This window comes from Polypterus senegalus, chromosome 3, assembly GCF_016835505.1.
Source record: "Polypterus senegalus isolate Bchr_013 chromosome 3, ASM1683550v1, whole genome shotgun sequence".
NCBI lineage: Eukaryota > Metazoa > Chordata > Cladistia > Polypteriformes > Polypteridae > Polypterus > Polypterus senegalus.
Genome location: NC_053156.1, coordinates 217,066,869 through 217,094,640, shown reverse-complemented (window position 1 = coordinate 217,094,640; position 27,772 = coordinate 217,066,869). Strand labels below are relative to the sequence as shown.

Below are 27,772 nucleotides of genomic sequence, written 5' to 3'. Positions count from 1 at the left end.
CAAAAAATTAGAAGAGCCACTACATTTCAGTAAAGATAGTCTAGTCTAAGAAAGAAAAAAAGAAGGCAGGAAGGAAGGAAGAAAGAATTTGTAAAGCAGACAGCAGCACATATTGTTCTTGAAAAGGAAAACCTGGGCACCTGGAACAGAAATTAATCATAAACAGCCCTCTTTTTGCTTTAAAAAATATTCTTCATTGCAAACCAAGTCCTGTTAACATTGACATTTCCATACCTGTGGATAGTGTGAACGCCCATGATAAAAGGCTGTGCATCTAGCTTGGAAGGGCAGTATAATTTACACCGAGTCTGAGCACTTAAAAGAGTGCCATCACTCAGTGAGAACCTGTAGATTGGACTGCTGGCTGTACCACGGGTCATTACTGCAAAAAAATTAACAAAAGAAAATTTAAAATACAAGAAAAAAAACAAAAATATGATGAAGATTTAGTAAAGCCAAAGTGGATATAATAAAATATCTGCACAAACTATATTAAATAGTTTAGCTAAATACACCATAGCAATTCATAATGTATGAATCAACACATACATTTCACATAAAGAACATCCTAACTAAAACATTACAAGCTTGATTTTTATTTTGGTTACTTTAGATGCACAGGTTTGTGAAATACATTTTGCAATTCTACAATATGGAGGACTTTGTGGCATGTTTTTCTGTCAACTCAGACCCCATGCACTTTGAGATATGGAAAATTCCCTTTTCTTCCCAAAAATTATGCAACCAAATATATTTAAAACAAATACTTTGACAGGACTCTTGACCAATAAATGATGGGAGAGGCGGATTTTCAATTCAAATGTACACTAGTATGGAAATGCATCTTTCAGGTTCATCTTGTACACCAAGTTTTCTGGAAGTATCAATAATATTTAACAAAAAATGCTTAGCAGACATATGGACTATGTTAGGGGTCTCAAACTCCTGGACCACGGCCCACTAGTGTGTCGCAGCCGTCTGACAGCCAGGCCACGAGAGAACTGCCGGCAATGGAGACTCACTCAGTGAAGGGCTATAGCAAATTGGCAGACCCCTTCACTGAGGACACTTTTCAGAACGCTTGGCGGGCAGAGCTTTGCAGTGCCACAGAGAGAGGAGAGAGACCGAGGTGAGAGAGTATTACAACAAAGTATTTTTATGGTCCCGTCAGTTTCCCCATATGACACGAGTCTATAGAAATCTCGTTACTACGAAGTACATTCAGCAGATACTTTCGTTACAATGAAGAGAATAAAATGCTTGAAAGAATCATCCACAGAACAGTTAGATCGGTGGTCGCAGCTCAGTTGTTCACAACGATCCCCAAAGAGAAACATTGAAAAAAATTTTCTTTCTTCGAAATTTCCTTGTACTGTTTTTTTGCTGTTTTTGTTTTCTGTGGTTTTCAGTGATACCTTTTGCTCATTGCTTGTCAACCTTTGAAAAACATCCATTGGAATTTAACTCATTGTCACCCTCCTATAGAAATGGCAGACACGAAAAAACAATAACAGTGTTAATGTTTGTGATGTGCAATCTGATGGAATGACAAATGCAATGCATATGTCTTTGTTATACGCAAAAAAAGAAGAAAAATCTCCGATTGCAAACATATGCGAACTGCTGCATTTGAAGACAGTTTTTATGTGGTTCAGTGATGCTCATTCAAGACACATTCCTATTAATGCGGCACTCATTCAAGAAAATGTGAGGTTTCTAAACTCTCTTGGGACCTCCGTCAACGGGACAACACGCCGAAGCGCATCCCGAAGTGCGATCACCACGTCTGTTTAAGACTGTTTATCTGTTGCCGGGGCAACAGCAGGCTCACAGCTCTACTGCGAAGCAATCACACTTCAGGACACACTTCAGCGTGATGTTCCCGTTGGGTGGGGGGATCCCAAAAGAGTTCAGAAACCTCACAATATGAACAGGCATACAGAGACTATTGGGCACCCCACCTTTACCTACTCTGCAGACGCAGTATCCAGCCAGGCTGGAGGAGTGCTGGAGGAGCCTGAGGAGGAAAATCTGAGGCAGCGGTGGAGCAGCAGCACATGGGACAGAGGCAGAAGATACCCATTGTTCAAGTTGGCAGATAAAGTGGCTGCATTCAAAGCCAAACTTGATTTATGGGGCCGACAAGTGAACATTGGGATTTTTGATATGTTTCAAACGTTAGCAGAGGTTGTTAAAGATACCAAGCCAGGGCCTTCTTTCTCCCAGCTGGTGTATGATCACCTATCTCAGCTTTCAATAGAGTTTGAGCATTATTCCCAACCACAAAAGACCCCCGAAATGGGAAAAAATGGATCTGTGACCCAATTGTGAATAAGCCAGGTGAATCAACTTTGTCTGTGCTTGAAGAGGATGAACTGCTTGAGGTTGTAAATGATGGTGGCCTTAAAAGTATGTAACTTCAAATCTCCATACGTTTTGGATTGAAGTCAAGGCGGAATATCCTGAGGTTGCCACAAAAGCACTGAAAAGTCTGCTTCCATTTCCAACAACCTATCTTTGTAAGGCAGTGCTTTCTGCAGTGACAGCAACCAAAATGAGATTTTGGAGTAGACTGAACATAAGCAACACACTTTGTGTGTCACTGTCTTCCATTGTCCCCAAATGGGATCATCTGGTTGCAGGAACACAAGTTCAGGGCTCCCACTGATTCTGCATTACAGAAAGCTGTATACTCTCTATTACGATATTATAACTTAATAATAATAGAAATGTAATGTAATGTACCGATCTGAACCCGAGCAGTGTTTTGTTATTGGACTTTTGTGCTTGTCATGGATTGTCCATAACGAACACCATGTTCAAGCATAGGGGTGTTCATATGTGCACTTGGGAACCAGGACACCCTAGGCCTCAGTTTGATGATCGACTTTATGGTCGTGTCATCGGACCTGCGGCCACATGTCGTGGACACTCAGGTGAAGAGAGGGGCGGAGCTGTCAACTGACCACCACCCGGTGGTGAGTAGGCTTCGATGGTGGGGAAGGATGCCGGTCAGGCCTGGTAGGCCCAAACGTTTTGTGAGGGTCTCCTGGCAATGTCTAGCAGAGTCCCCTGTCAGAAGTAGCTTCAACTCCCAACTCTGGCAGAACTTCAACCACATCCCAAGGGAGGTGGAGGACATTGAGTCTGAGGCCCCCGGGAAGACCCAGGACACACTGGAGGGACTAAGTCTCTCGGATGGCCTGGGAACGCCTCAGGATTCCCCTGGAAAAGCTAGAAGTGGCGGCAGGGGAGAGGTAAGTCTGGGTATCTCTGCTCAAGCTGCTGCCCTCTCGACCCGATCTCAGCTAAGCGGAAGAGGATGGATGGATGGACGGATGGATGGAAATGTAATGTAAATTGTGTATAAAACTGCCCTACGAACCCACCCCGAATCCTCAACCCTGCCTCCCCACCGGTCCTTGGAAAAATGTGCTTCTAGTAAAGTGGTCCTTGGTGTCAAAAAGGTTGGGGACCACTGAACTATGTAATACAAGTTATATGAGAATTAAAAAAAAAAAAAATTCATTAACGTTTTTCACATCAGTTGCCATTGGATAATCATTTTATCATAAACTACTTTCTCTTGTTCTGCATGACAGTAAGAGATTAAACATTTTCCCAGTCACTTTTATAAACTACTGGAGGTAAGTAACATATAAAAAATATATAACTTGGGGGTATTTCTTTAAGCTGTAATTATGTACAGCAGTCTTGTATTTAATTAAGCTGTAATAAACATACTTCACACAAATCTGATGTTGGAAATAGTACTAATTAATGTTGACTTATTTTTATTTTTTATTGTGTCTTCTATTTTTCTATTCTTCATTTTGTAAAGCACTTTGAGCTACATTTTTTTGTATGAAAATGTGCTATATAAATAAATGTTGTTGTTGTTATACACTTTCCACAATAAAATGCCATAAAGGGTTGATTCAGAACTATTTAATGCAATGTTATTAAATATTTGATATGACCAAAACAAGTACAAGAAATTTTCAAACTACTTTCTCATCTAAAAATGGTGCATGTGAATGAATGAAACTGAATAAAATGTGATATGTAAATGTAAATAATTCATCAGTAATTTTGTGAACTATAAGAATCTGCATTCAGCTTGAGTTTTAAGACTTGAAGATTTATTTGTTCATTTAGAACTGGGAATGACCTTTAAATAGGGTAAACTGGTTTGAAATTGGTTATTTCTTTTATGAAATCTACTACCATCATAAATGGTCTTTATTGTGGGGTTTCATTTTAAATAAAGCATACTACATCTTTGAATTAGCACAATTTCACAATAAAAAGGAAGAAAAAACTTGTTTGATAAAACCTGTTGATCAAAAGTTGTACATAATACTCCACTGAATGTGTATTGAAAATGCAGATCTTAAACAAATTAAGGAAAATACCCACTGTCTATTTTAAATTTACATATGTCTTATTTGGTGATCTTTTCATGTTGTAACTGTTTCTCTCCAGGTAATTTCCTCCTAAAATCTTCAGTCAGTCAGTCATTGTCCAACCCGCTATATCCTAACACAGGGTCACAGGGGTCTGCTGGAGCCATTCCCAGCCAGCACAGGGTGTAAGGCAGGAACAAATCCCGGGCAGGGCGCCAGCCCACCATAGTAAAATCTTCATGATATGCAAAATTAACTGTCAACTCTAAATTGGCCCAATATTACCGAGTGCAAGTATGCACATGAATGTGCCCTGTGATAAACTGGCACTCTGTTCAGGACTGATCCCTGATTTCAACCTAGTTACTACTGGAATAGCATCTGGCTACCACAATCCTAAAATGCATTAAGTTTTAATAGATCATTATAATAAATTAGGGATGATATGTATTTCAGTGTATACTGTTAAAAGACTGTTGTCATGTAGAGGGCTATTGCTCCATTGAACCCACTATGGCCAAATAATACTTAACTAGGCTAGTAATACAAGTTAAATGATGATGTACGGATGTAAAAATGTATAATGTAGTTAACACGTAAGATAATAATCCAAGTACTTCAGACGTACATATGGGTTGTGTGATGATCCTAAATGCTCATTATCATTTTGTTAGGGAAACTACAATTGCATATGCAGTTGTGGTTTTAAAGGCTAAGATGCTATTGTGATTCAATAGCACGTGTTAGTTTCCCAATGCAATTAAGGTCAAAATTCTACAGTGTGTTGAAGATAAATTTCTTTCAATTCAAACAACAGCATTAAGTGCTAAAACGTAGTGTGCACATAGTTTTACGTTTTCATATGCAACAAATATAGTCAATAATTAGCCCATACCTGTGTAGACATGTATGATTCTTTCTAAATAAATTTAAATATAAACATAATTTGCATATATGATACAATTTATATTTTAGCTATTAATAGGAAAATGTCTTACTTAATGCAAACATTGTATAATGATATCTTTTAAGCTGTGAGACAAGTATAATTCAAAAGTAAACATACAAAAGAACAAGCCAAAATATTCTGATTACATAGTGGGAAGTGGCAGACGTCTATTATAATTAATTTGTTTACCGAAATAACTTCTCTAAATAATATTTGAATAAGATGACAAAAAAGTTACCACACACTGATGCTTGCTGTAAGCTTTAACATTAGACTACTTTCAGAATATTCCCTCACAGTTTTTGGCACAATTCTTATAATTAAGCCACATGGACATAGCTGAATATCCAGGAACTCAGCAACAGACAAAAGTGTAGCCTAAATAGTACTGTTCTATGTTGGACTAAAATTCAAAGTTTATAAAAATAGCTGAGAGATATTTTATGGTAATGTGCAAGTGTTTTGTCTATGGTGACAGTTTTTGGACTGTGTTTTTATGTTTGCAATTGGGTATTAATTAACAGAATCTATTCTTCAGGGAAGTGTGTGCCTTCTACAAAAAACAACAGACTTAATCAATATCCTAAATTCTACTGATTTATTGGAAAGTAAAAAGTAATAAAAAATGTAATAACTACTGCATATAAACAGTAGTCTTTTGAAACACAGATTTAAAAGTAAAAAAGGAAATTTACTAACCTGTTTGTCAGACTATTAACAGGCTGTATTTAAAGGTGCCAGAAGGTTCTATAGCAAAGACCATCTAGTTACCTTTTCATTTTTAAAATCTCTGATATAGCTTTATTGGACTGATTGGAAATGAAAAGGAAAGTAATTCCTAATAATGAATAACTGGATATTAGATGTTTTAGTGAGGTTCAAATTACTATGAAAATGTTGTGCTACTTGTTGAATCAGATATACATTATCAAACAGGACATAAGGGTGGGTATGGGGTACAACTATTTAAAGTGTTAGATGCAAAACTGGCCTATGTGAAACCAGGGTAGACAGAGGTGGAGAGTGTATAGAGTTACATGTAGAGAAGTAAGACTATGTTGTTCCCCCCCTCACATTGTGATTATCTCTAAACAACCAGCTCCTGCATTGAACCTGTTACTACAAGACCCACAATTTTAACCACAGAAACTCTCTCCTCATATACCATGAAAAAAGCACAGTGAATATGTTTCAGATTTACTGGATGCTAAATAAAAACATTAATGTACTTAATACTGATTCTTGTTCTGCTTACAGAAATGTAAAATTACACAATTACCTCAAAAGTATTAAAGCCAAATCAGTTACAATGAATAAGCAGCAGCTGTAATGAGCTATACTCTATTTTAATAAAAAGAAAAACAATGTGCTTTTATTATAATACAATTATTAGAAGTACTGTATGTTTAGAAACAAGTATTATTAATTTTTTTCCCTCATCAAAAACATGTCGAAATATTAGCATTTGCTTCATGTATAGTATATGTTGCAACCTCCTTACATACAAATAACTGCCCAAAACATTTTCCACTATTTAATAAGGTATGTTTAAAACTAGTAGTTCTTTCACATGAAGTATCGAAAAATTTCAGGGCTGGCCAGAGAAGGAATTTACTATACTTTGTTTACAGAGATCAGGACAACTTGATAGTCCCTGGGTTAATAGCTTTTACACATAATGATTCAGCTAGGGGTTGTAGATGGCAAGGTTGCATATTCTGATTGTTTCACTTAATGTAGTATGTCTACTTGTTGTTTCTGTACAACATAATGTAATTTTGCTGCATGTATGATGTTTCTGCACTACCAGGAATAGCAACAAAAATATTCAATTGTGTTGGAATGAATGATAAAAACAAACTGAAGTTAAGGGAATTGAAGACACTGTCACTACCTAAAAATACAGCACAGCAAACGGATCCTGGACTGAAAAAAAATATAAACCCATTAAAAAAGGTCATAAGTGACAAACTTTATATTGAGCAGTCAGTATTTTGTAATCATGGAAAGGTATAAAAACAACCAAAACACTATACTGTTAAGAAAATGCATATATTTCTTCTAAAAATGTTATAGATTTAAATTTGTATATTAACTTAACAAAACTAAATTTGTATATTAACTTAACAAAACCCAACCTTCTTGCAAAAGTTGCTTGGCATAAGATGGTTCCTTGCCCTGAGGCTGGAAGAAGGCGTATATACATTTTCTGACGAGGTCTTCCCAGCCAACACGTCCAGTGGCTCGTAGTGCAGTTGTCTCAATGGAAATAATTTTCCCTGAAAACAAATCAAATACAGGACAAATTATTTAATCTGAAAATCTCTATTTCCCAGCTCATATTATTATAACTACTAGAGTAAAAGAAAACTTCTTAATTGTTTTAAAGCACAATTATGATTCTCTTTATAACATGTAATACATAAGTGATCTAGCAAGACCTCTAGTAAAATACTGGTAAGCAAACCAATATCTCAGTTTATTTGTGCTTTCCAGACTTGCAACTTTAGTTGTGTCAGGTCTTTGTGAAGAATGATTAAGATATCAGCTACAGGAAACTGCAAGTTATAGTATGACGTGTCAGTACTGTTGTTTTTATAGCTTGATTATTAATCTGGTTACATTATTTACCTGAACATAATTTAACCTTTATTAACTTGTGATATTGTGCTGCCTAAAAACTGTGGCTTTTTTCACCAGCCCACAAATGGTTATTTAATATAGCTAAGCCCATACATATAAACATACAATTCAAACCTATTCTATCAGTTTTCAGGAAGTTATATCAATCTTAATATGCCCTGACAACATTAAAGTGAATAATTTCTCCTTGGTAAAATGGAAAACACAAACTTTTATTAGAAAATTTGCCTTAAACTAGGGGTAATTGTTAATCAAAGTATTCTACTGTATATACCCTAGAGTAAAATACATTTTCAGATTTGCAGGTTTCATCATCTTGTTCACCAAACAAATCAAAAAACAAAAATAAGCACAATAAATGCAGAAAATCAGACTGGAGGCAAAAAAAAAAAAATGAAGGTACTAGTTAACAGTTTCACATATCTATTTAAAAACATTTTTTAAAACTTAATATGTGCCACGTGGAACTTTAAGAGTGTCCGCAATGCACTGGGACAAAAATAAGTTACTATAAGAAATTATACTAAATAATATAAAAATCAAAATTTAGAGGTAAGGGAAGACAAAAAAAGTAAATCAATAAAGAAGAAACAGATATATTATTTTTTACATCATTAACTCCCCTTACTAAGTTAGTGTCTGCTTTGTATTCTCTCCTTTGTAGTTTCTCCCTTTTGTCTTTCTCTGTGTACAAAATCTTACTAATTCACTATAAACGTGCATTATTTTGCAAAGACTGCCTGCTGTGGTTACTGATACCATACACGTGCATGCTCTGGTTGACTAGTGACAGCCAGTAAGGAAGAAGTTAAGTACAAACATAGCATGCAATTAAGTGACAAGAGCTAAACAGAGGTTATGATATACATTTAGTCCTGCATGTTTTTAGATGTAAATTTAATCTGCCCAGTTTAAGGTCACAGGAAGTCAGTAATTACTGCAGCAGCACTGGATGTAAGGCAGGAAGAAAACGTGGTAGACGGTATACTGCTCTTTGTAGGGCTTAATCACATAACCAATTAGAAAAGAGTGTGGTGAATGCAATGCAGTAACAGAACCCTATGAATAAAGTATCAGTTCAGTTTTAATCCAGTTAATTGCTACTGATATTGTGAAACAGTGTGATTTGGTGGGGCAGTGAACAGTGCTCATACCTCAAATCTTCAGGTGCTTGGAATGGAGATGGAAAATGTGGATGGATATTATTTATTTCATATCACATTAAAGGACTAAACACATTTTTTATTTAAAAAGTATTACTGAAACATTTCCAGTACTCAGTGTTAAAATAGCTAATCATATGCAGTTAGGCACACTCACTAACACCAATCAATGCACAAATGGAAGGGGCCCAATGCACAACCTGGTATTGTTAGGCAGGAATGGAATGTTAGCTCTGCCTCTGCTAAAACATCTGTACTAATCTTACTAAATTTAAACTTGATTAAAAGTAAATGTATATCTTTAACTTTTGTTCTGTTTTTCTTGCCTGATGGCGTTATCACCAGCAGGCAATATCTTGGTAAAATAACACAATTATTGCAAAACTTTTGTGAAATAATGCAATAACCATTGCAAAATGGCACTATAATGTTGCAAAATGAAGCAATACATCTTTTTGAGTGATGGGAATAAGCTTCTGTTAGGTTATTTTTAATTTCTTGTAATTGAAATATTATGGATATTGGATCACATACTTTCTGCTTTGCCTGTGGGTATATTTTTTCTAGTACTGTCTTTCAAGCATACTTCTTGGTTTTGTCCCTCTGTTTATTCTTTCGGGTTAGCTTCAAGTTTCTTTCTTTCTGTATCTTTAAGGTTTTTTTTTTCTTATAACTACTCATCTCTAGTACATACACTTTCACTTATGTCATTCTATTTTGAAAAGAAAATGAAAGTAACCTGCTAATAGACTACATACTCATACCTAGAAGAAAGTAACTGGGGTAATTAAGGTATAGTATCTACGAGAAAAAGACCCTTGACTAAAGGCTCATGGACTGCCAGAAACCAAGCTCTTTCTTACTCTTTACTACCCTGCAATGCCAAATAAATTGTACTGTCTGAATGGGCCTCATTATACAGGTTTAGATCGTTTCTACAGTTTGGTGGCTAGTTCATACTCTGTCCTGGAATTACTTCTGGGGTATCTCTCAGAGATACTTCCAAGGTCAAAAATGCTTACAAGAACTGTTGTTGCCTACCCCCTGAAATTCCTTGTGGTAGCATCAGCAAATATTTCAATGGCCAAGGACCCTTAGTGGGCCTGGCATTGCCTATGTATATTGTGCTGGCACTTATAGGTTTTGGAAGAACTCTCTTCATTTCCTTTCAAATAAATGAATGTTTTCAGAGTTTTCAAGTTTAATTACTTTTTGGACAATTATAAACAAAGTCACATTCATATATAGAATTACTTGCCAATACACTTTCAAAAGATACTTCATCGCATTTTCAAATTGTTGACTATATCGGGTCTTTTATAGTAACACTGGGCACAACACAGAAACAAATAATTGCTAATACAGTTTGTTGTCTATCCATCCATCCATTATCCAATCCGTTATATCATAACTACAGGGTTACGGGGGTCTGCTGGATCCAATCCCAGCCAATACAGGGCGCAAGGCAGGAAACAAACCCCGGGCACGGCACCAGCCCACCGCAGGGCACAAGCACACACACAGCACACACTAGGGACAATTTCAGATTGCCAATGCACCTAATCTGCATGTCTTTAGACTGTGGGAGGAAACCGGAGCACCCAGAGGAAACTCACACAGACACGGGGAGAACATGCAAACTCCACACAGGGAGGACCTGGGAAGTGAACCCCGTCTCCTAACTGTGAGGCTGCAGCGCTACCATTGCGCCACCATGCCGTCTACAGTTTGTTGCCTCTAGTATAAAAGAACATTATAAATTGACATGCAACAGTATCGTTACAGAGTTACACTGCATTAAATAGTCTATTTTTGACAGAAAATGTCCTGAGGAGCAGTGAGATATGACAGCTGGCCAGTGGCTATATAGCCAACTAACTACTGCACTGATACTAGCTAGCTACTTTTGAGGGTTGGGGGGGAGATGCATTAGCTTCCACTTTGGCCACTTATACTTCCTCTAATTCCCTTGGTCAATCAAAATGTACAAAATGCAGGTGTCATGTTGCTTGACTTCAGATTGCATCCACAATGGCTAACATGGTAAAACACCCTACTACATGTCCTAAAATTACAATTTTATCAAGAAATTATGCATTTTTCGCATTATGTAGAGCTACTGCATGACTACATCCTAGCAAAGATACAAAAACTTAAAATTAGTAATTTTCAAGATATCCACCCTGAATGCTGACTCTTATGTACAATCATAACTTCTGAAAAAAATATTCCTATCTTCTTTAGTCAAGTGATACTGTGTTTGCCTTGTTACGGGATTCAAGTTTATTTTTTGGTCCAGTCTGGTCTAGTACTTATTCCCATATTCTTCAAAAATTGTCTGTCTGTCCTGTGTCCAGTGATAACTGCTGTTGGAATATTTAATTTAACCAAAACTTTTGCAGTCCACTCTCTTTAGTCATGGCCTTATTGATTTGTAAAATTTCTACACAAGCTGTTTTTGAGACACATAACATATTTAAATATACATGTATGCACACATGGTGGCACATGCACACACATACTCAAGGAAACTTATAAGTGAATTTAGCTGATAGCTTGTATGCCCTACCAGACTATGTGCTTGATGACGAAGAGAAAAAAACTCAACACACATGCGCACATCTATAAAAATCAACAGGGACAGAGGCTTTAAGCCAGTCCTGTAACAATTTATCTATTTATGTAGCTTGTTTATTTTCTTTCACTCAATATGTTTAATTTCAAATTAAATATATTTACGTTTTTCATTTAATTCAATATACTGTTTATTTCACTCTATATTTATTTATATACAGAATAAATATTATTATCCTGTGGTAACATTAAAGTGAAATTTATATGAAGTATTTTATCAAGGTTCCAGCCAAATGGCCTTCTCTGTCAGATACAAATGAGTATATGAAACCGTAAAATCTTTGGTTTCAACTGAATTTCAATTAATTTTCACCCCTCTACTTCCATGTTTATATTTATTAAAGAAGCAAACTAATTTTGTAATGGAGCAATATACAGCAGCCATCCTTAACAGTGAGGAAGAGTACTGCACATTATGGGCTTTCTCCCCATTTTCGATCATTTTTTGCTTTAATGTGCACATGTAGGCAGTTTAATTATTAGCTGGAGCAGGAGAACGCCTGCTTATAATTCCTAGGATCCTAAGTACATAATTAAACTGTGCTGTCTAAGGATGCATTTGGTATTGAGGAATGGGAGGTGACCCTCACCAATCTCTCAGAAAAAACAGGACATGTAACAGAATTTAACTGGCAGCATACAGTATGCAGACATGAAATACCCTTTGTTGTGGGAAAGCAGCTCTATAAGTAGCTGTCTTAAAGAAAAAGAACCTGTTTTTTGTAATTCTCAGCATCCACATTACGTGTTCCAGTTGTGTCGTCTCAAGAAATACAGTTGCTGGCAGGGGAAGTAATGCTTATGCTGGCAGGGGAAGAAATGCTCTTAACAATCCCTCAGCAAAAGTAGATTGTCTCTGTTGGATCAATTAACAGTTTGTGGAGGCTTTTTGTGAAATGATCATTTCTAGGGCTGAGTGATATTAACTGAAATTGCAATTATTGTGACCAAAATGTGATATTCAATATTTCTTGATATGTTCTCAAAACACCTTAAAGATTGAAGATCAGCACTATATAGACATGCAGGTACACATTTTATATACAAAGTCTGAAACCTGGTACATTTTGTACATTTTCTGACAACAATACGAAATATTAGCAAAGGGAAGTTTTATTTCATTAATATTTTATTTTCCAATGACTAATCTCTGCTCACAAAGTAATATGGATGTATGTTTGAATTTCTGCAATAATCTTAAAAGATTTATATGTTGCAAGACAAAACTTGAGAGGGTCACGTGGGTAGTCAGACGTGGCGGGGATACATGGAGCCAGCTATAAAACAAGTTTAAATGAGCTGCTAAGATGAATACATACACACTGTTTTTAAAGAGCACTTCAACTGCAGATCTTCACTGCCAAAGACCATCCTGAATTAGTGGCCACCAGAGAGCTTCAGATGTGCTCTCAGAGCCAAGGTGGCTAGAGTGAGGCAAGCCTGGTGGTGTGTGCACAGGCATTGGGACAAAGACTTGTGTGGCATATTAAGCTGCTGAATACTTTTTTCAGGGTTAATTACCACCAGCTAAATCTATTCCTCCATCTCCTATACTGTATTCATAAATGTTAATTCAACATGAATGCACTTTATGCTGATTATCTATTATTGTAATTGAGAAGCCTAATTCACCTGCTACACAAAAATATAAACTCAAAATGATAACCCAATACCTGATACTCAAACACTAAACAATTAACATAAAAACCTCACAAAGGCTGCTGTTTTTATTCATGCTTGTGATGCTTAAGAAATTGAGACATTGTTAGATGTATGGATGAGGATTTATACTGCATGGACATTGGAGTTCTGGTGTGTGGTGACATACTGATGAGTGTAGTTGTCTGACTGTTATCTGGGGAAAAACCAAACCAATTGCAAACAGCAGCACTAACCCTACCTGTTCTAAACTCATACTCTCTTTATTGCATGCTTATCACCACCAGTCAACATCAGCAGAGTTAACATAGTCAAGTTGAGAAAGAGAGTTGGAGATTTTAAGAATTTTATTTAAAATTCAAAAGAAGCTGTGGATAATTAAATAAAAATGTTTTTTCTTTGCACATTTATTTTTTAATATTAAATCAAATTAAAAATTGTATATATTGCACAGCACATACATTATGCCTACTCCAATTCTGTGAGGTATGTCACTATCAAAAAATAGTATTTTAACCTTAAGGTCAACATACTATACACACAAGTGGTTCATTTTAGTTTATTTATGTTTTATGATTTAAAGTACTGTAATATTTCTTCACATAGGCTTGAAATTATTTTCTGTAAACTAAGTAATAAAGCTTTATGCATTTTTGATGAGATTTCCTTTAATGGTCATTTTCAGTGCAAGTTCTGAATATATACAGAATCAAGTTATGAATGTCAGGAGGAATGAAACTTTGTTATCATCCTGAGGCCATCTGTACTCTTGAGCAAGTGTTATTAACAAACTAATGTCTCTGCCATATGTTGATTAAAACATAAATCTCACAACTGCAAATGTCACAAACCTGACATATTGACTAGATGACAGAACTGCTCTTTAAAGTGTATGATTACAAAACCAGCTTTAAAAAGTTTGAGTAAATGATAATATCCCAAGTAATCTTGATATTCATTAATTTATGTGACGATGTTATAATAATTCTTGAATTTTTATTTTTTAGTACTGATTTTAAGTACAGTAGTGTTTATTCTGAACAGAAAATGTAAGGGATTAAATTAAGCATTTTCACAGCAGATAAATCACGTAGTCCATGATGATCATATCATTTTCTAAAAATTCTATACTGAAACTCAAAAAGGTTGGCAAAATTTTCATCCATTTTATTGTTGTCTCCTCTGCCACAAAATTAAATATGAGACCTGTGGAGATTAACGAGCTTACCGCACCCCTTTCAGTACTTCATCTTTAGTTAAAACCATATCAAAGTTACCACTTTAGTATCCTTCAGTATACATTTATATGAGTAATAAGACTAGTAGTACAGTTAAATATACAGGTGTTCAGGAATCAAACTTGCATACTTTCCAATTTTTTTCAGGTTCATACTGACTTCTAAAAGAAAAATCAAACAAAGTGCTGGGAAGCAGAAAAAAAATGACTTTGTCAGCAAGTTAATTTACTAATTAAACAAGTGCTGGCTCACTTCTTCATTGATCACCTCTCTGTTCATGTAGCCTGTGCAAGGTTAGGCTATGAAGCTACATATACAAAAATATGTACAGCCCACTAAATATGATTTCTCCCAATTTTGTTTACTTATTTATTTACACAACACACTTTTTACCTATCATTTTTATAATTGGAAAGGTAGAAAGGAAAATAATATCCTAATTGTTGCAACTTATTAACAGTAACTGGGAGAATAAATGGTGAAATTTTATAATTTTCTTCTCTATACCCAACATGGATCAGTATGATCAGCCAGTTACAGTGGGTTTGTTGTCATTTGTACTGCAGACAGTGATGTACTAAATGTTAAACGTTTGCTTTGCTTTAAAATAGTGTATAGTGATGATAGTAATAAAGATATTAGCCATGGATAATCTGACAAGCAAACTTGTTTTAATAATGATTTCCTAATAAAATACCAGAAATAAAAATAATTAATTTGCACTTTTGCACAGAGAAACAAGGAGCAACCAAATCCCCTAGGCTATAAGCCTTTGCTGGCTCAGTTTCTGATGGTACTAACTACTGAAAAATTTGAGAACTCTGTAGAAGACCACAGATAACAGCAGGCTACAGTAATCTGTTTTTCTTCAGAAACTGAGATTTTTACAAAAAAGGCTTTAAACCATTTATGGGAATAACGCATCAAAGTATATACAGCACCATATACTTAATGGAAGGTGTCTCGTATAAAGTTATTTGTAGGAAATGGCTTGAGATTAAACAAGGGGTAAGTCTACATATTTTCCAAAAGGTAAAACACAAAAAAATTATAAATCACCTCTTACCTGTTGGGTCTTGTTTAGTGACAAAAGAATCAGATCTCTGAGGCACACGACAAGCAATACAGATGAGGCAAGAGTCCAGGTCTATAAAGATAAAGTATAATAAAATACATCTCTAAATTTTCATTTCACTATAATGATAAAATTATGTAATGTATAAAATACCTTAACTAAACCATCTAAATCAAACTTAACTGGTCATAACATTTATAATTTTAGAATGGACTGATAACTAACTAAACAATGACTCTAGCTAACTAACTAACTAAAGTAAATAATAACATTCAAAAAGCAAGATAAAAGCAAAATAACATTTTATAATACTTGTTAGTGTTCATATTCATGTATTTAAATATCAATTTTAAAAATAAAATTAAAAACACTATCAACCAAGCTATTAATTTATTTGTATATAAAAAGGCTATAAAATACTTATAAGCAAGAGTTTTAAACTTTACATAAGGATATTAAACACCATATGAGAATTACTTTACATTGGAAGACAAGGTCTTTTCAATTGTAAGCAAAGCACCAAACTGGACAGACCTGAAGGCTAAGTGAAAGATCTTTTATATGACCAAGAACAAGCAATAAAAATGGCCATTTAAAGCAAACATATTGTTAATTTGTCTAATTTCTGTGAACAATATTTGAATAGAAGAAAAAAAGCAACCACCAAAGACAGCTGCTTTTCTTCAAATCAAGTCACATGGACATATTGTAGATTAAGAGCCAAAACTCAGCAACAGACAAGGAAGTCACCCATCTTTCTGTTTCCACTGTTGGAGTAGAGACAAATGCTCTGATGATGATGATGATAAGTAAGTTGTCTCGAGAGCTCCTTGCATGTGTGGTTAAATTAACACTAAGAGTCAAACTATATTCTTCTAAAGTTTAAGTGTGTCCTTTGCTTGGCACTGAGAAGCAAGTGTTTGTTGGCTGTATGTGGATCGGTATTTAAGTATACATAAAAAAATATTTTTCAGTGAGCATGTATCCCAAGAAAAATAAAGCTACAATGATACGTGTTAGTTACTGAAGAACACTGATATGCAAAAAAGGTTTAAGGAATGCAAAATGATCAGAAATGCTCTTGAAAAGAGCATCTTCAAACAACATTCTGTTTGATCTATTAAAAATGGAAGCAAAAGCATCACTTATTTAACAACTAAAAAAAAATATGCATTAGTTTCCTATGTTGAAAAAACTGCCGTGCAGGCAATAGGCATTATGACACCCAAAAAAAAAAAAAATGCATTCAAAAAAGCTTTCAGAGAAATGACAAAAAAATAAGTAAACACAACTGTATAAAGGATCACATACTGTAGCACTGATGAATGAACAATCTGCAGCAAAACACAGAATGGGGTTTTCAGCAGCGTAAAAATATATAAGTATTGGATTATTTTGGAAAGAACAACAGAACAAACTGAGACACACAATCTTGTTTTATTCCAGATAATTTCAAAAATTATTATACCACATATCTTAGGGGTTTTTTTTTTTTAAATACAATCTATCAAATAATGTGTAAAATACCACATATTATACCACCTAGCTAGTAATATGTATTAATATCATATTTAGTATACTATTAGGTTTATTTCTGTTTTTAGCTGATGACTAATGATGCTCTTACAAGTACAGCAATTAGTCAACAAAGCATAGGGAAAACAGTGCTGAGTGCTATAGTCTACTAACAACAAGGTTTACTGATGGCCAAGCCAGCTGTTTTACAGGATCCTGGGAGGATACCCTCCCTCTCTGCAATGATCTTTCTCATGAACACTTCCATGTGGAATATGCTTTGGACATGCAATATTTACAGGCTGTGGTTACCATAAAAGCATGTATAAGGGATGCTCTACAAATCCTATTCACATCTCTCTCTTTTTCCCCCAACCCCTAGACTACTTACTTTATGGACATTTTTTCAAAAATAATTCTATCCTTTGTATGTTTGCAAAGCATGTATGAGCAGCATATTCTAAATACTGGTTCTGTCCTGAAAATATGATTAATATATCATACGATAAACTGAAATTGCTATTTTCTGCATTCTCCTGAATAACATGTTTCAATCTATAGCTTATAAAGTGTCATTCTTGAACAGCCTTTACTTCACTTAGGTATGAGGCAATGGCATTTTAAATATTTATGTATTCACTAATTTAATGGGATACTCAAAGAAGTACTTAAAAACTTCATAAGGAAAAATAATCCTTTCATAATTAATTTTATCTCTCAAGTCAGGAAATGTAGTTTTTAAAAAGGCATTTGATTACTTAGTTAATTGTGCAAATCCAAGTTGGGACAGCAGTTCTTGTACATCTGGTGAGCTTTCATACTGTATCTAGAATGAGGCACACTTACTGTGAATTTGCTCTTTAAGAAATGTTTACAAGAGATATTAAGGCAGGCAGAAAATCACAAAAGAAAGGGTATTCTTCGCTAGTTTTTAATGCTGACCTAGAACAGCATAATGTTATGTTGGGGGTTACTCCAGGGATAGTCTGTGTCCAAAATTATAGGAAAGAGAATGTTTCATTTGTTCATTGATAAGCTTCAAGCTTCACAGGTCATATAATTTAGGACAGCTTATTTACTAATTACTATGCAGGTGTATAGATTACACTCACCCTCATCCTCTTCTCTGACGGGCTTCGGTTGGGATGCAGTAAAGCACTGCATGATTTCATATCTCTGACGAGCTTCTTGATTTTCAGAGTCAGCCTCATCTGGAGGCCGTACCAGCATTCGGCAACTGAAATAATGGCTATTTTTGGGAACACCGTTCACTGTGAGTAGAAAAACAGTATTCAGTTATAAAAAGTGTGAAGGGCAGCGAAGTGAAAGCAAAACCGAGTTAAATTGGCTATATAAAAAGTCTTACAAATCCATCAGTATATACAAGTTATTAAAGGACAGTCCAGTACTATACAGTATATCAGAAAACTATTAGAATCACAAGAGAACAGTAAAAGCAGAGAGCAGAAAAGATTTTCATTAGCTCAACTTTTTTTGTTTTATGTCTCTTAATTTTTCTTTTACATTATGTGTGTTGTTATAAGGATCCAAAAAAAACTCTATAAGAAAAGTAAGGACATCACATGTCCAAATACTTAGCATGAGACAACTGACTACTCTTTTAGTATAACATTTTTTTTTATTCTCCCATCCTGGCTTTTCCCATGATCATTCATTTCTCTCTTGACCTATTCACAGATGGGTTTAACTTCCTATCTTTCCAACCCTTTGTCTATATCCTTCTTAAGAAAGTGCTACACCTGAAACATAAAATATTTCTACATTTAAACTCTTTTCAACAAACTGCAGGTGATATCTGTTCAAACTCCCTAAGTTGTCTGTACTGAGATCTTCAAAAATTGAAATGCCTTTTGCTGTTTTTAGTATGCCAATGATAACCTCTAGTGTTTTTATTAGAGAAAGGGAATGCACTGTAGATGGCACCAGCAGCTAGGGTGCTTCAGCGTAAGAAGCTGAGTAAGAAGCTCAACTGTCTCAGTAGCTTTTGAAGAAACATCCAAGGTAAATCATTTGTGTTAGCAGTAAATATGAAGCCTGCTGTTTACTGTGCACTGCAAACATAGATGACTTTTTTGTTTTGACATATTTAACTACAATTTTCCTTCCTCCAGCCCTCATCAAAATATTAAATAAGGATGCATCATAACAGCCTACTTGTTATTACTTAAAAAATTAGCTAAAAGTCAATAATTTGTATTAAAATTTCCACTCCTGGATTCATTATATTATAGACTATTTTATATAACAAAAAATATGTTTCCTTTAATAGCTTTTCATTGCCTCACACTGTCTTAAGATTTTTTTTCCCACTCTTCCTTGAAAAGCTGCTTCAGCTCAGAGATGTTTGACAGCTTTTCAGTATGCAAAAAGATTTTTTTAGTTATTCTCTTGTAAATTTGCCTTCAGGATCACTAGTCTATTGGGTGATTCTTCTTTTTTAGTTCCGTGTCAGGTGTTTTCTTTTAGATTATATACCTAAGCAAAGAGAAAAGCAAGCTGTAATTCCCACTTCCTGCGCAGCACTGGCTGACGATTGGTATGAGACAATTAGCAATACAGCCAAACTCCCACTTTTATTCACTTGTTCTAAACAATTTACTGGGAATTTGTTCTGTTTCATTCAAGTGCTGTTTTCCAGTTATCTTGGGTAGTAATGGTTTCCAAGGAAAAGATATGCTCTCTTGTCTATTCCTCCATGAATATCATTCTTAATGAATATTCCTCATTATTACTTTTTAACTTTTGAAATTTAGATTGGCATAAGAAACTTGTAGACATCATGATTTTTAGGATCCTTTTATAATTGTAGGAGTATAATATGGTCTAGACATGTTAAAATGCTTTTATGATAGCCACTACCAACGAAACTGGCAATGGTTTGTGTCTTTTCCATTTATTTTCCATATATTGAATGATGGACTAAGTATTGTTTGTAATCTTTGCCTAAATTTAATTTTGTTTTTTATCTAAAAATGATCAAGCTCATTTGTATATACTTCGGTGCATCTCTTAACCAAGATGACAGAATGATGTACTCTAGTTGTTGGATTGTTTTTATTAAAGAGACAACAAAAAAGTTGAGATTTTGTGTTGATTAACCGATTACGTTATGTGTATACCATATTATATAGGACTTATGTAGGACTTAGCAATGATCAAACACTTCTAAATATTTTAAGCCATATACTCTTTATAACTTTAGAGGCTGTAAAAATGTACAATATCTTGCAAAAATAAAACAAAAGGTTCAACTTCCTTCATATAATGGATTACTTAAAGTAATGCAGTGAAAAATATTTCAAGCATCTGCAGTGTCTAAAGTAAAGTTTTTAATAAACATCAATAATAAAACTAAAGAATAATGATAGAGATAATTAGAATATCACCTGATATTATTACTAAAATGAGAAAAAAGACCAACATGGATTTAGAACACCTAATACTTCACAAAAATCAGTTATTTCTTTTCCCTTAACTGAGATTCCTAGTGTCATACCTAAGCTCTTAGGGAGAAGTTTTCTTACAAATTCGCTGTGATCTCCCACATGCAGCATGCTGTAAACACTGGAGTTCATCAGCTCTTCCTGACGGTAGCCAAGATAATTTGTCACATTTTCTGAGACAAAAACAATTCGTCCCTCACCATTGACAACAAAGAAAAAACCATCTAGTGCCTGAAAAAGGAAAAAAGTGGGCATAAGATGCTTGCAATAAATAAAAGGTTTACTGCATGTATAAATGAGATAATAAGTAATAAAATTTAAAAGAGTGACATGTGAAACTAAAGTGACTCAGAAAACAGTACAGTTATTAATTTTTTTGTAAAATAATACGAAATGTTTTAAGTGTCACAGAGTTTCTGCAAAATAAGGAATACATATTTTACCTCCAGTAACACTGGACCAACAGACAGCTTATCAATCACGTCCTGGCTACTGGATGAGATATCAGGCTTCTGAACATCAGTATCCTTATAAGTAATGGCAGCAGCTTTCTCTAAAGATAAATAAAAGAATAATACTGTTAGCTACAGAGCTACATGCAGGCTGGTATACAAGTGTGTACTATACATAAGAAAACACTCATAAACGATCACAATCATACAGTTTCAGTATACTTACATTATTGTATTTTTAAGTGTAATGTATAATATGCAATAATAGTTTGCAAAACAGTCAATAGCACCTACATTTTAGCCAACCTTACAGTTATTTTTGATATTTCCAACAGAAAGAAAGAAAGAAAGAAAGAAAGAAAGAAAGAAAGAAAGAAAGAAATTTGACCATTTTAATATAACTTCAAAGAGAAAGCTATACATTTTAAGTGTATGTCTGGTTGAACAATGTCATTATCTGTTATTCAAATGTGAAAAAAAAAAATACACAACGCAGAAATAGCCCTGCATTTGTTTTGCTAATTGTTAGTCATTTATGATACAGACTCCTTTAATATCATTATCTTAATGATAGTGTATATACCCTTTGTGAATATGTTTTGTATCAAATAAAGCTGAAAAAGGGGAAAAGTCAGCTTTACTACCAAACCAGACTTTAAAGTTGGAAACAAATTTCAAGTAAGTACTACTGTATTACTATCCTGGTTGGGTGTTTTGCTTTAATCTGCACTTTACGAAAGCAAGGCTGATTGTCGTAACCATGCAATAAGAACAGAACATAAACATACTGCCCATTATAAACAACTGAGAATAGAAATTAAAATAAAATGTCTCAGACTGTTTTCAAAACATTTTCAGTAATTGTTTTATCATACACTATAAAGGAAAATGTGCAATAATCTAACAACTGTCCAGCTGTGTTGACTTTGTGTCGAACAAACAGTTACTTACGGAGTACAGAATGAAGCACATTGCCTGCATTGTGAGGGAGCATCAGTTATGGCACTACGGCCATGTGGTGCAATACCCCAAGGGCAATCCAGTTTACATAAATCTCATTGTTGAGGACCTGAGTGGTTGGACCAGGCCAAGGAGAAGCCCATGTAACACATGGCTATGGCAGATAGATGGTTATTTCCAAGGGGTGGGAATGTATAAACCGACATTTACAGTATTTCATCTAAAATATACCACGAGCTAGATACAACCTTTGAGTGTCCTAGGAATGTCCTATACTTGAAACATTTTGAGCTATACTTCTCGGACAACCTGGATTGAAATCTTTCTTAATGCCTTATGTTTCACTGGAGTGTGGGTCATATCAGCATTAATTTAAGAGAGTGTCACAACAGGTGGAGAGGTAGAACTGAGAAAGTAAGGCGTAGATGAATGGGAAACACAAACAGGTGAAGATATGGTTTTGACGAGGAATCCATTTTGAGCCCACTCCTTTTGTATTAGTAATGGAGATAGTTACTAGCGAAGTTTGCAAAGGATTGCCATTGGAGCTCTTGTATGCCAACCATCTTGTTTTGATGAAGCAGGTTTCATAATGAAAGGCCTCAAGGTTAATAAAGGAAAGGCCAGTGTCTTTTCTTTACCTTGGCCGTGCAGCATGTGGTAAAGGAGTTGACAGAAATTCAATTGAATCCACAATTTGTCAAAAATGGAAGCTAAAAGGTGCAGGTGGGTGAATAGTAGTTTATGTTTGTAAAAGGTGTGAAAACAGTGTGCAAATTGATGAGGAAGCAAGTGTAAATTTAGATAATAACAGCCATAGAGTTTTTTAAAGAAAAGTAGGGAAGTTCTGCTAGTTAGGTAACATGCTGAGTGCAGACAGAAGTTCAAGCACATCAGGGTTAGTGGTGCAAGGAATTAATTCTGCAACTGTCACCCATATGACTTATGGTTATGGTTATATGGTTTAAGGAGTAGTATGTTCTTTAGGAGTGAGACATGGTAGATGAAGGTGAAATAGGCAGTAAAATTGAAAAATTAGAGACAAGTATGATCAGGTGAGTGTTGAGAATGTCACGGAGTGAGAGGAAGATGAATGCTGAGTTTAGAGAAAGATGGTATGTCATTCATAGGTGATGTGCTGAAGAGGTTTGGGCACATGGAGCGAAAGACAGAGGAATGTTGGGTTAAGAAGTACACCAAGATGTTAGGGGTACGAGGACAAGTGGAAACCCAAAAACATGGTTGGAGGCAATGTCAGGTGATATGAAAAGAATAGCTCTTCCCCAAAGGATGGCCAAGATTGTGACCATAAACAGTAGAGAGAATATAGTTAGCTACTCTGTGTAGACTTAAAAAAAACGGTTATTAAACGGATGATGGTGCCTGAAGTACCCTCACTGTTCACCTCATTAACTCTGCATCGCGGTGATGCAATAGTTAATATATTAGGTATCATATCATTATCAGTCTAACTTGAGCTTAAAAATAGCATCATTAGCAGAGCAGCACAAATTTTAATGCCAGTGTGCATTTTTGGAAAAAGTGACTCAAAACATTTCTAAGGCAGTTTTTGGCTTGAAAGTGTCTTGGTTTTTACTTGTTACAGCTGTAGCTGGAACTGATTGTGTTGAGATTCCTCACTCTCCTTGTGTATGTGTTAGTTTTCATCATGGTATTCCCAAGTTATTTAGAACATCCCAAAGACACGCAGATTAGGTTATGGACAACTTAAATATTTACACTATATTTCATCCTCCTCAACCATACTTAGCATTTAATTTATAGAAAATAATTTATGGAAAAGGAATTAAGATACTTAGAGATCTTTACATAGACAACATATTTGTATTTTAATATCAGTTAAAAATCTTCAAATTTATTTTTCCATCTATACACTTATTTTTCCAATAAAAAGATTTAAAAACTGGTTAAAAGAAACCTACTCAACTTTCTACATCTCATACCTGTGTTTATCCCAGAGGCTATGCTGGTTCATCTTGATGAAGACCCACACAGTATTCCAACAATATATAAAAATATTTCAAAGAACCTACCCTTCAAAGATCCTAGGGAGTGGTGGAAAATGGATCTATCAATTAGCATTTCAGAAAAGAAGTAGAACAGAGCCATGCACAGAATACACTCTAGTTCTACATATGCCAAGCATTTCATAATTTACCAAAAAGCTATCACTGGTCACATTTACAGAACCCTTCACAATTGTCGACACCTCTAATAAAGATGAATAAAAAGAGTTGTAAAAGATCACATTTTGGTGAAGTACCTTAATCTTCCACTACAAAATGAGAGATCTCTATTCCTTAAATAAAGTAGATATATTGTCTATTAGATAATATTACTGTGTTAGCACAAGACATGGCTAAAAGTATAATATAAAGACATTAGTTTGTGTACTATAAAGCAGTGAAGTTCAATGCATTAAGATTATGATTAAAGATTAAACTGCACCTAAAACCTTGGTGTTGCTAAAAACTAGCTGGAAGATTTGATAAAAAAATATACCATCTGCACAAGTATGCACAAATGTACAGTGTCTCTGTTTGTCAATAATATAGTAAGTTAATAGTAGTGTCCTGTTATATTCAAATCACTCACCTTGTTCTCGCCTCTTCATCTGCTGAACCTGGTGTAGTGTGCTCTTTAAGATTCTGCACTTATCTGGTTTGACATTCAGCCTGTCAATGTCAGCAATATTTGCAGACAGGAGTTCAACCAGCTCCTCAACATAACGGCTTTCCTGCTCCCTCCTCCGTTTTTCTGCACTGTCACAAAAAAGATATATAGGTAATTTATAACACGTTTTACACTGCCATACTGTTACAGCTGCTTTTTTTCTATGCTATATAAAGAAAAATACTCAAGTTCTATTGCACAAATAAACCCTTTAACCTACCATTAGTACACAATAATGTATAGATCCTACTGAATTCAAAGCATTTTTTTTGTATTTGAATATTTGTCTATCTATTAATAGTAATAAATATTCTCTTTATAACATGTGATTACAAATCAAATTCTGCAGGAAAATGTAGTTAATTGCAGTGTATAATTTAAAAAATGTATCTCACATTAAACGGAACAGGCTACTGCACCTATTCAGTAGATGTTATTTATATATAAAAAAAAAAACCTTTTCAACTCAGTCTAAGTCACAAGGGGCTGAAATCTATCCTGGCATTATATTGCTCACATCTTTCTCAAGACTCATTCATGTATCATATGACGGAATTTTCTGGTTACTCAGTTGGTTCTAAAACACAATATGAAAATATATAAAGTATTTTGCTCCACATAAATTAGATTCACACAAAACCAGTCAAATACATTAAGAATAGATTAATCTGGGGATGCCTTTTGGAGCATTGTGTTGTCAGCATATGTTCCTTAGTCTGAAATGGATTTCTTTAACTCTAGTACTCTAGTTCTCCTCCCACATCTCTAAAGTCATGCATGTCGACAAGGCTCCAGCCACACCATAACCCTAAATTGGATTAAACAAGTTTGTGAATGCTATTTTATGCTAAATTATTTAACAAACATATGCATATTCAAGTTAACTTAACAGTGGCTACATTGAGAACCTTCCAATTTCATCAAATTAAAATATAATGCAGTTATTAAAAAAAAAAAAAATCTTTCAATACTAAAGTTGAAACCCTAAAACCCACTTCCCATTATCACTCTTAGGCCTTGTTCACACGGGCGTTAAAATTGAGCGTTTTTTTGCGTTCCTCTCGTCCGGTGAGCGCGGATCAAGCGCCGAGTGTTTTCTACACGTAGGAGTCAATGAGAGTGTTCACACGGGCTTTGGTGACGGCGCTTGTCCGCGCGCGCTTATACGGCATCAAAAACGCTGCATGCAGCTTTTCTTGGCGCTCAAACCCAACGAACGCAAGGAAACCGCTTCTAGTTCGTTTTCTTCGCGTTTATTTTACGCTTTGGAGGAGAGGGGGGGGCATTTCAGTGCATAACACCGGTGTAAGCGCACACTCGACTACTGTTTCCTTACCTCAAAGTGACAAGTAGTCTCTTCGCTAACACCAAGTCGCATATTGTTGATCGGCGTAATGTGGCATTGCACCAGCTGCAGCAGACAATCAAAAGTGGAAACCGACATCCGACAGTAATTAAAAACTTGCGCGAAATTTTCGATTTCTTCATAAAGCACAAAAACTTCCTTTAACCCAACGCAGCAGTCAGAGGATGAACCCAGTAGCGCGGCGATTTTATCTCTCCCTACGCCAGACATTACGAGTATTTTTAAAACAAGAAGATTAATATCTAACATAGCAAAATGGTCCATATTGAAAGGAGGCACCTCAAATAAAACGACAAGGGCTTTCATATCCAGTTCCCGACACTGCCTCCACAGGTTAACACACAAACTACAATTTGGGCTGCAGGCTGGCGTTAGACAGAGACAAATGAACGGCGGTGTAGAAGTCAATCGATCGCCACCACAAAATGCAACATAAACGTCTAGGACGTTCAGAGCAAGTTCGTTTATCCAAAAACTTAACGCCCGTGTGAACAAGGCCTAACTCAAGCTGTAAACCCCTTTTCTAATTTATACAATGTTCTACAATGTACCGGTAAGTCAAATTCTGGCTGAAAGCGACAGGACCATTTCCAAAGTTATATTTGTGAAAGTGTCTGCATATCTGAAACATACATAGTCCATGCATCAATCACCCAACTGCAATTTATATCTACATGTACCTTTTTCATTACAATACTGGAACACTAGATTTTGAACAATATCAGTTCAAGTGAAGGTTCAGCTAACTGAATACAATTTAAATTTTCTTTTCCTAAACAAGATTTCTTTGAAAGTTGCACGACCAGGCAGGCCAGAATTTTCTTTTTCCCAATCAGTGGAGTTTAGAGTGGATTAACTTGTGCAAAAACAAAGTCATTTCTCTATGTGCGTTAACTGCAGCAGATGAGATGAATAGAATACCAGAATACAATTTTTTTGCTAACTAAAAAGGTCACGTCGCATGCAAAGCTACGCTAAACAAATACTTAAAAATTCTACATGACCATTTATCTTTTCTGTTTTTTTGCAAACTTCACTTCAAGTGAATTAAACAATTTCTGGCCACATAATAGAATAAAAAATGCATTCAATAATCAAGTCAAAACAAGTTGGGGAGCATGCACTAGTACAGTGTGTTGCCGTACCCACTACACGACAAAACAATTCGGGATCCCAGTTTGCAACCCCGGGCAAACACGTGGTCCAGTCGCACCCTCCGGAAATTACCCTCTATCTGCTGCAGCCAGGTGTTACGTGGGCGACCCCTTGGCCTGGTCCAGCCACTCGGGTCCCCAACAATGAGGATCTTATGAGCCGGATCACGCTCTGCGAAACGCGCCACATGGCTGTAGTGCTATAACTGACACTACCTCACAATTCAGGTAATGTGCCTCATTCGGGACTCCATGAGCATCCAACGGTACCCAAGGATTTTCTGGAAAGACAGAGTACCAAAAGAGTCCAGTCTTCGTCTCAGGTCACTGGATAGTGTCCATGTCTCGCAACCTTATAGCAAAACAGGAAGCACCAGGACTTTAAAGACTTGGACCTCCG

General features: G+C 35.4%; 1 protein-coding gene across 3 annotated transcripts in view; it reads right to left on the bottom strand.

Moving 5' to 3' along the window:
• The window catches only part of ncoa1 (nuclear receptor coactivator 1), a 153,968-nt gene that overhangs the window by 42,542 nt on the left and 83,654 nt on the right, over positions 1-27,772 (bottom strand). For all 3 annotated transcript variants that reach the window (XM_039748462.1, XM_039748464.1, XM_039748463.1), the window contains 7 exons: positions 24,775-24,941; positions 21,190-21,299; positions 20,800-20,977; positions 18,395-18,553; positions 15,759-15,839; positions 7,494-7,634; positions 235-382 (listed from right to left, as the gene is read on the bottom strand). In XM_039748462.1, the coding sequence (XP_039604396.1) occupies positions 235-382; positions 7,494-7,634; positions 15,759-15,839; positions 18,395-18,553; positions 20,800-20,977; positions 21,190-21,299; positions 24,775-24,941 (984 nt within the window). The remainder of the gene's footprint in view (positions 1-234; positions 383-7,493; positions 7,635-15,758; positions 15,840-18,394; positions 18,554-20,799; positions 20,978-21,189; positions 21,300-24,774; positions 24,942-27,772) is intronic.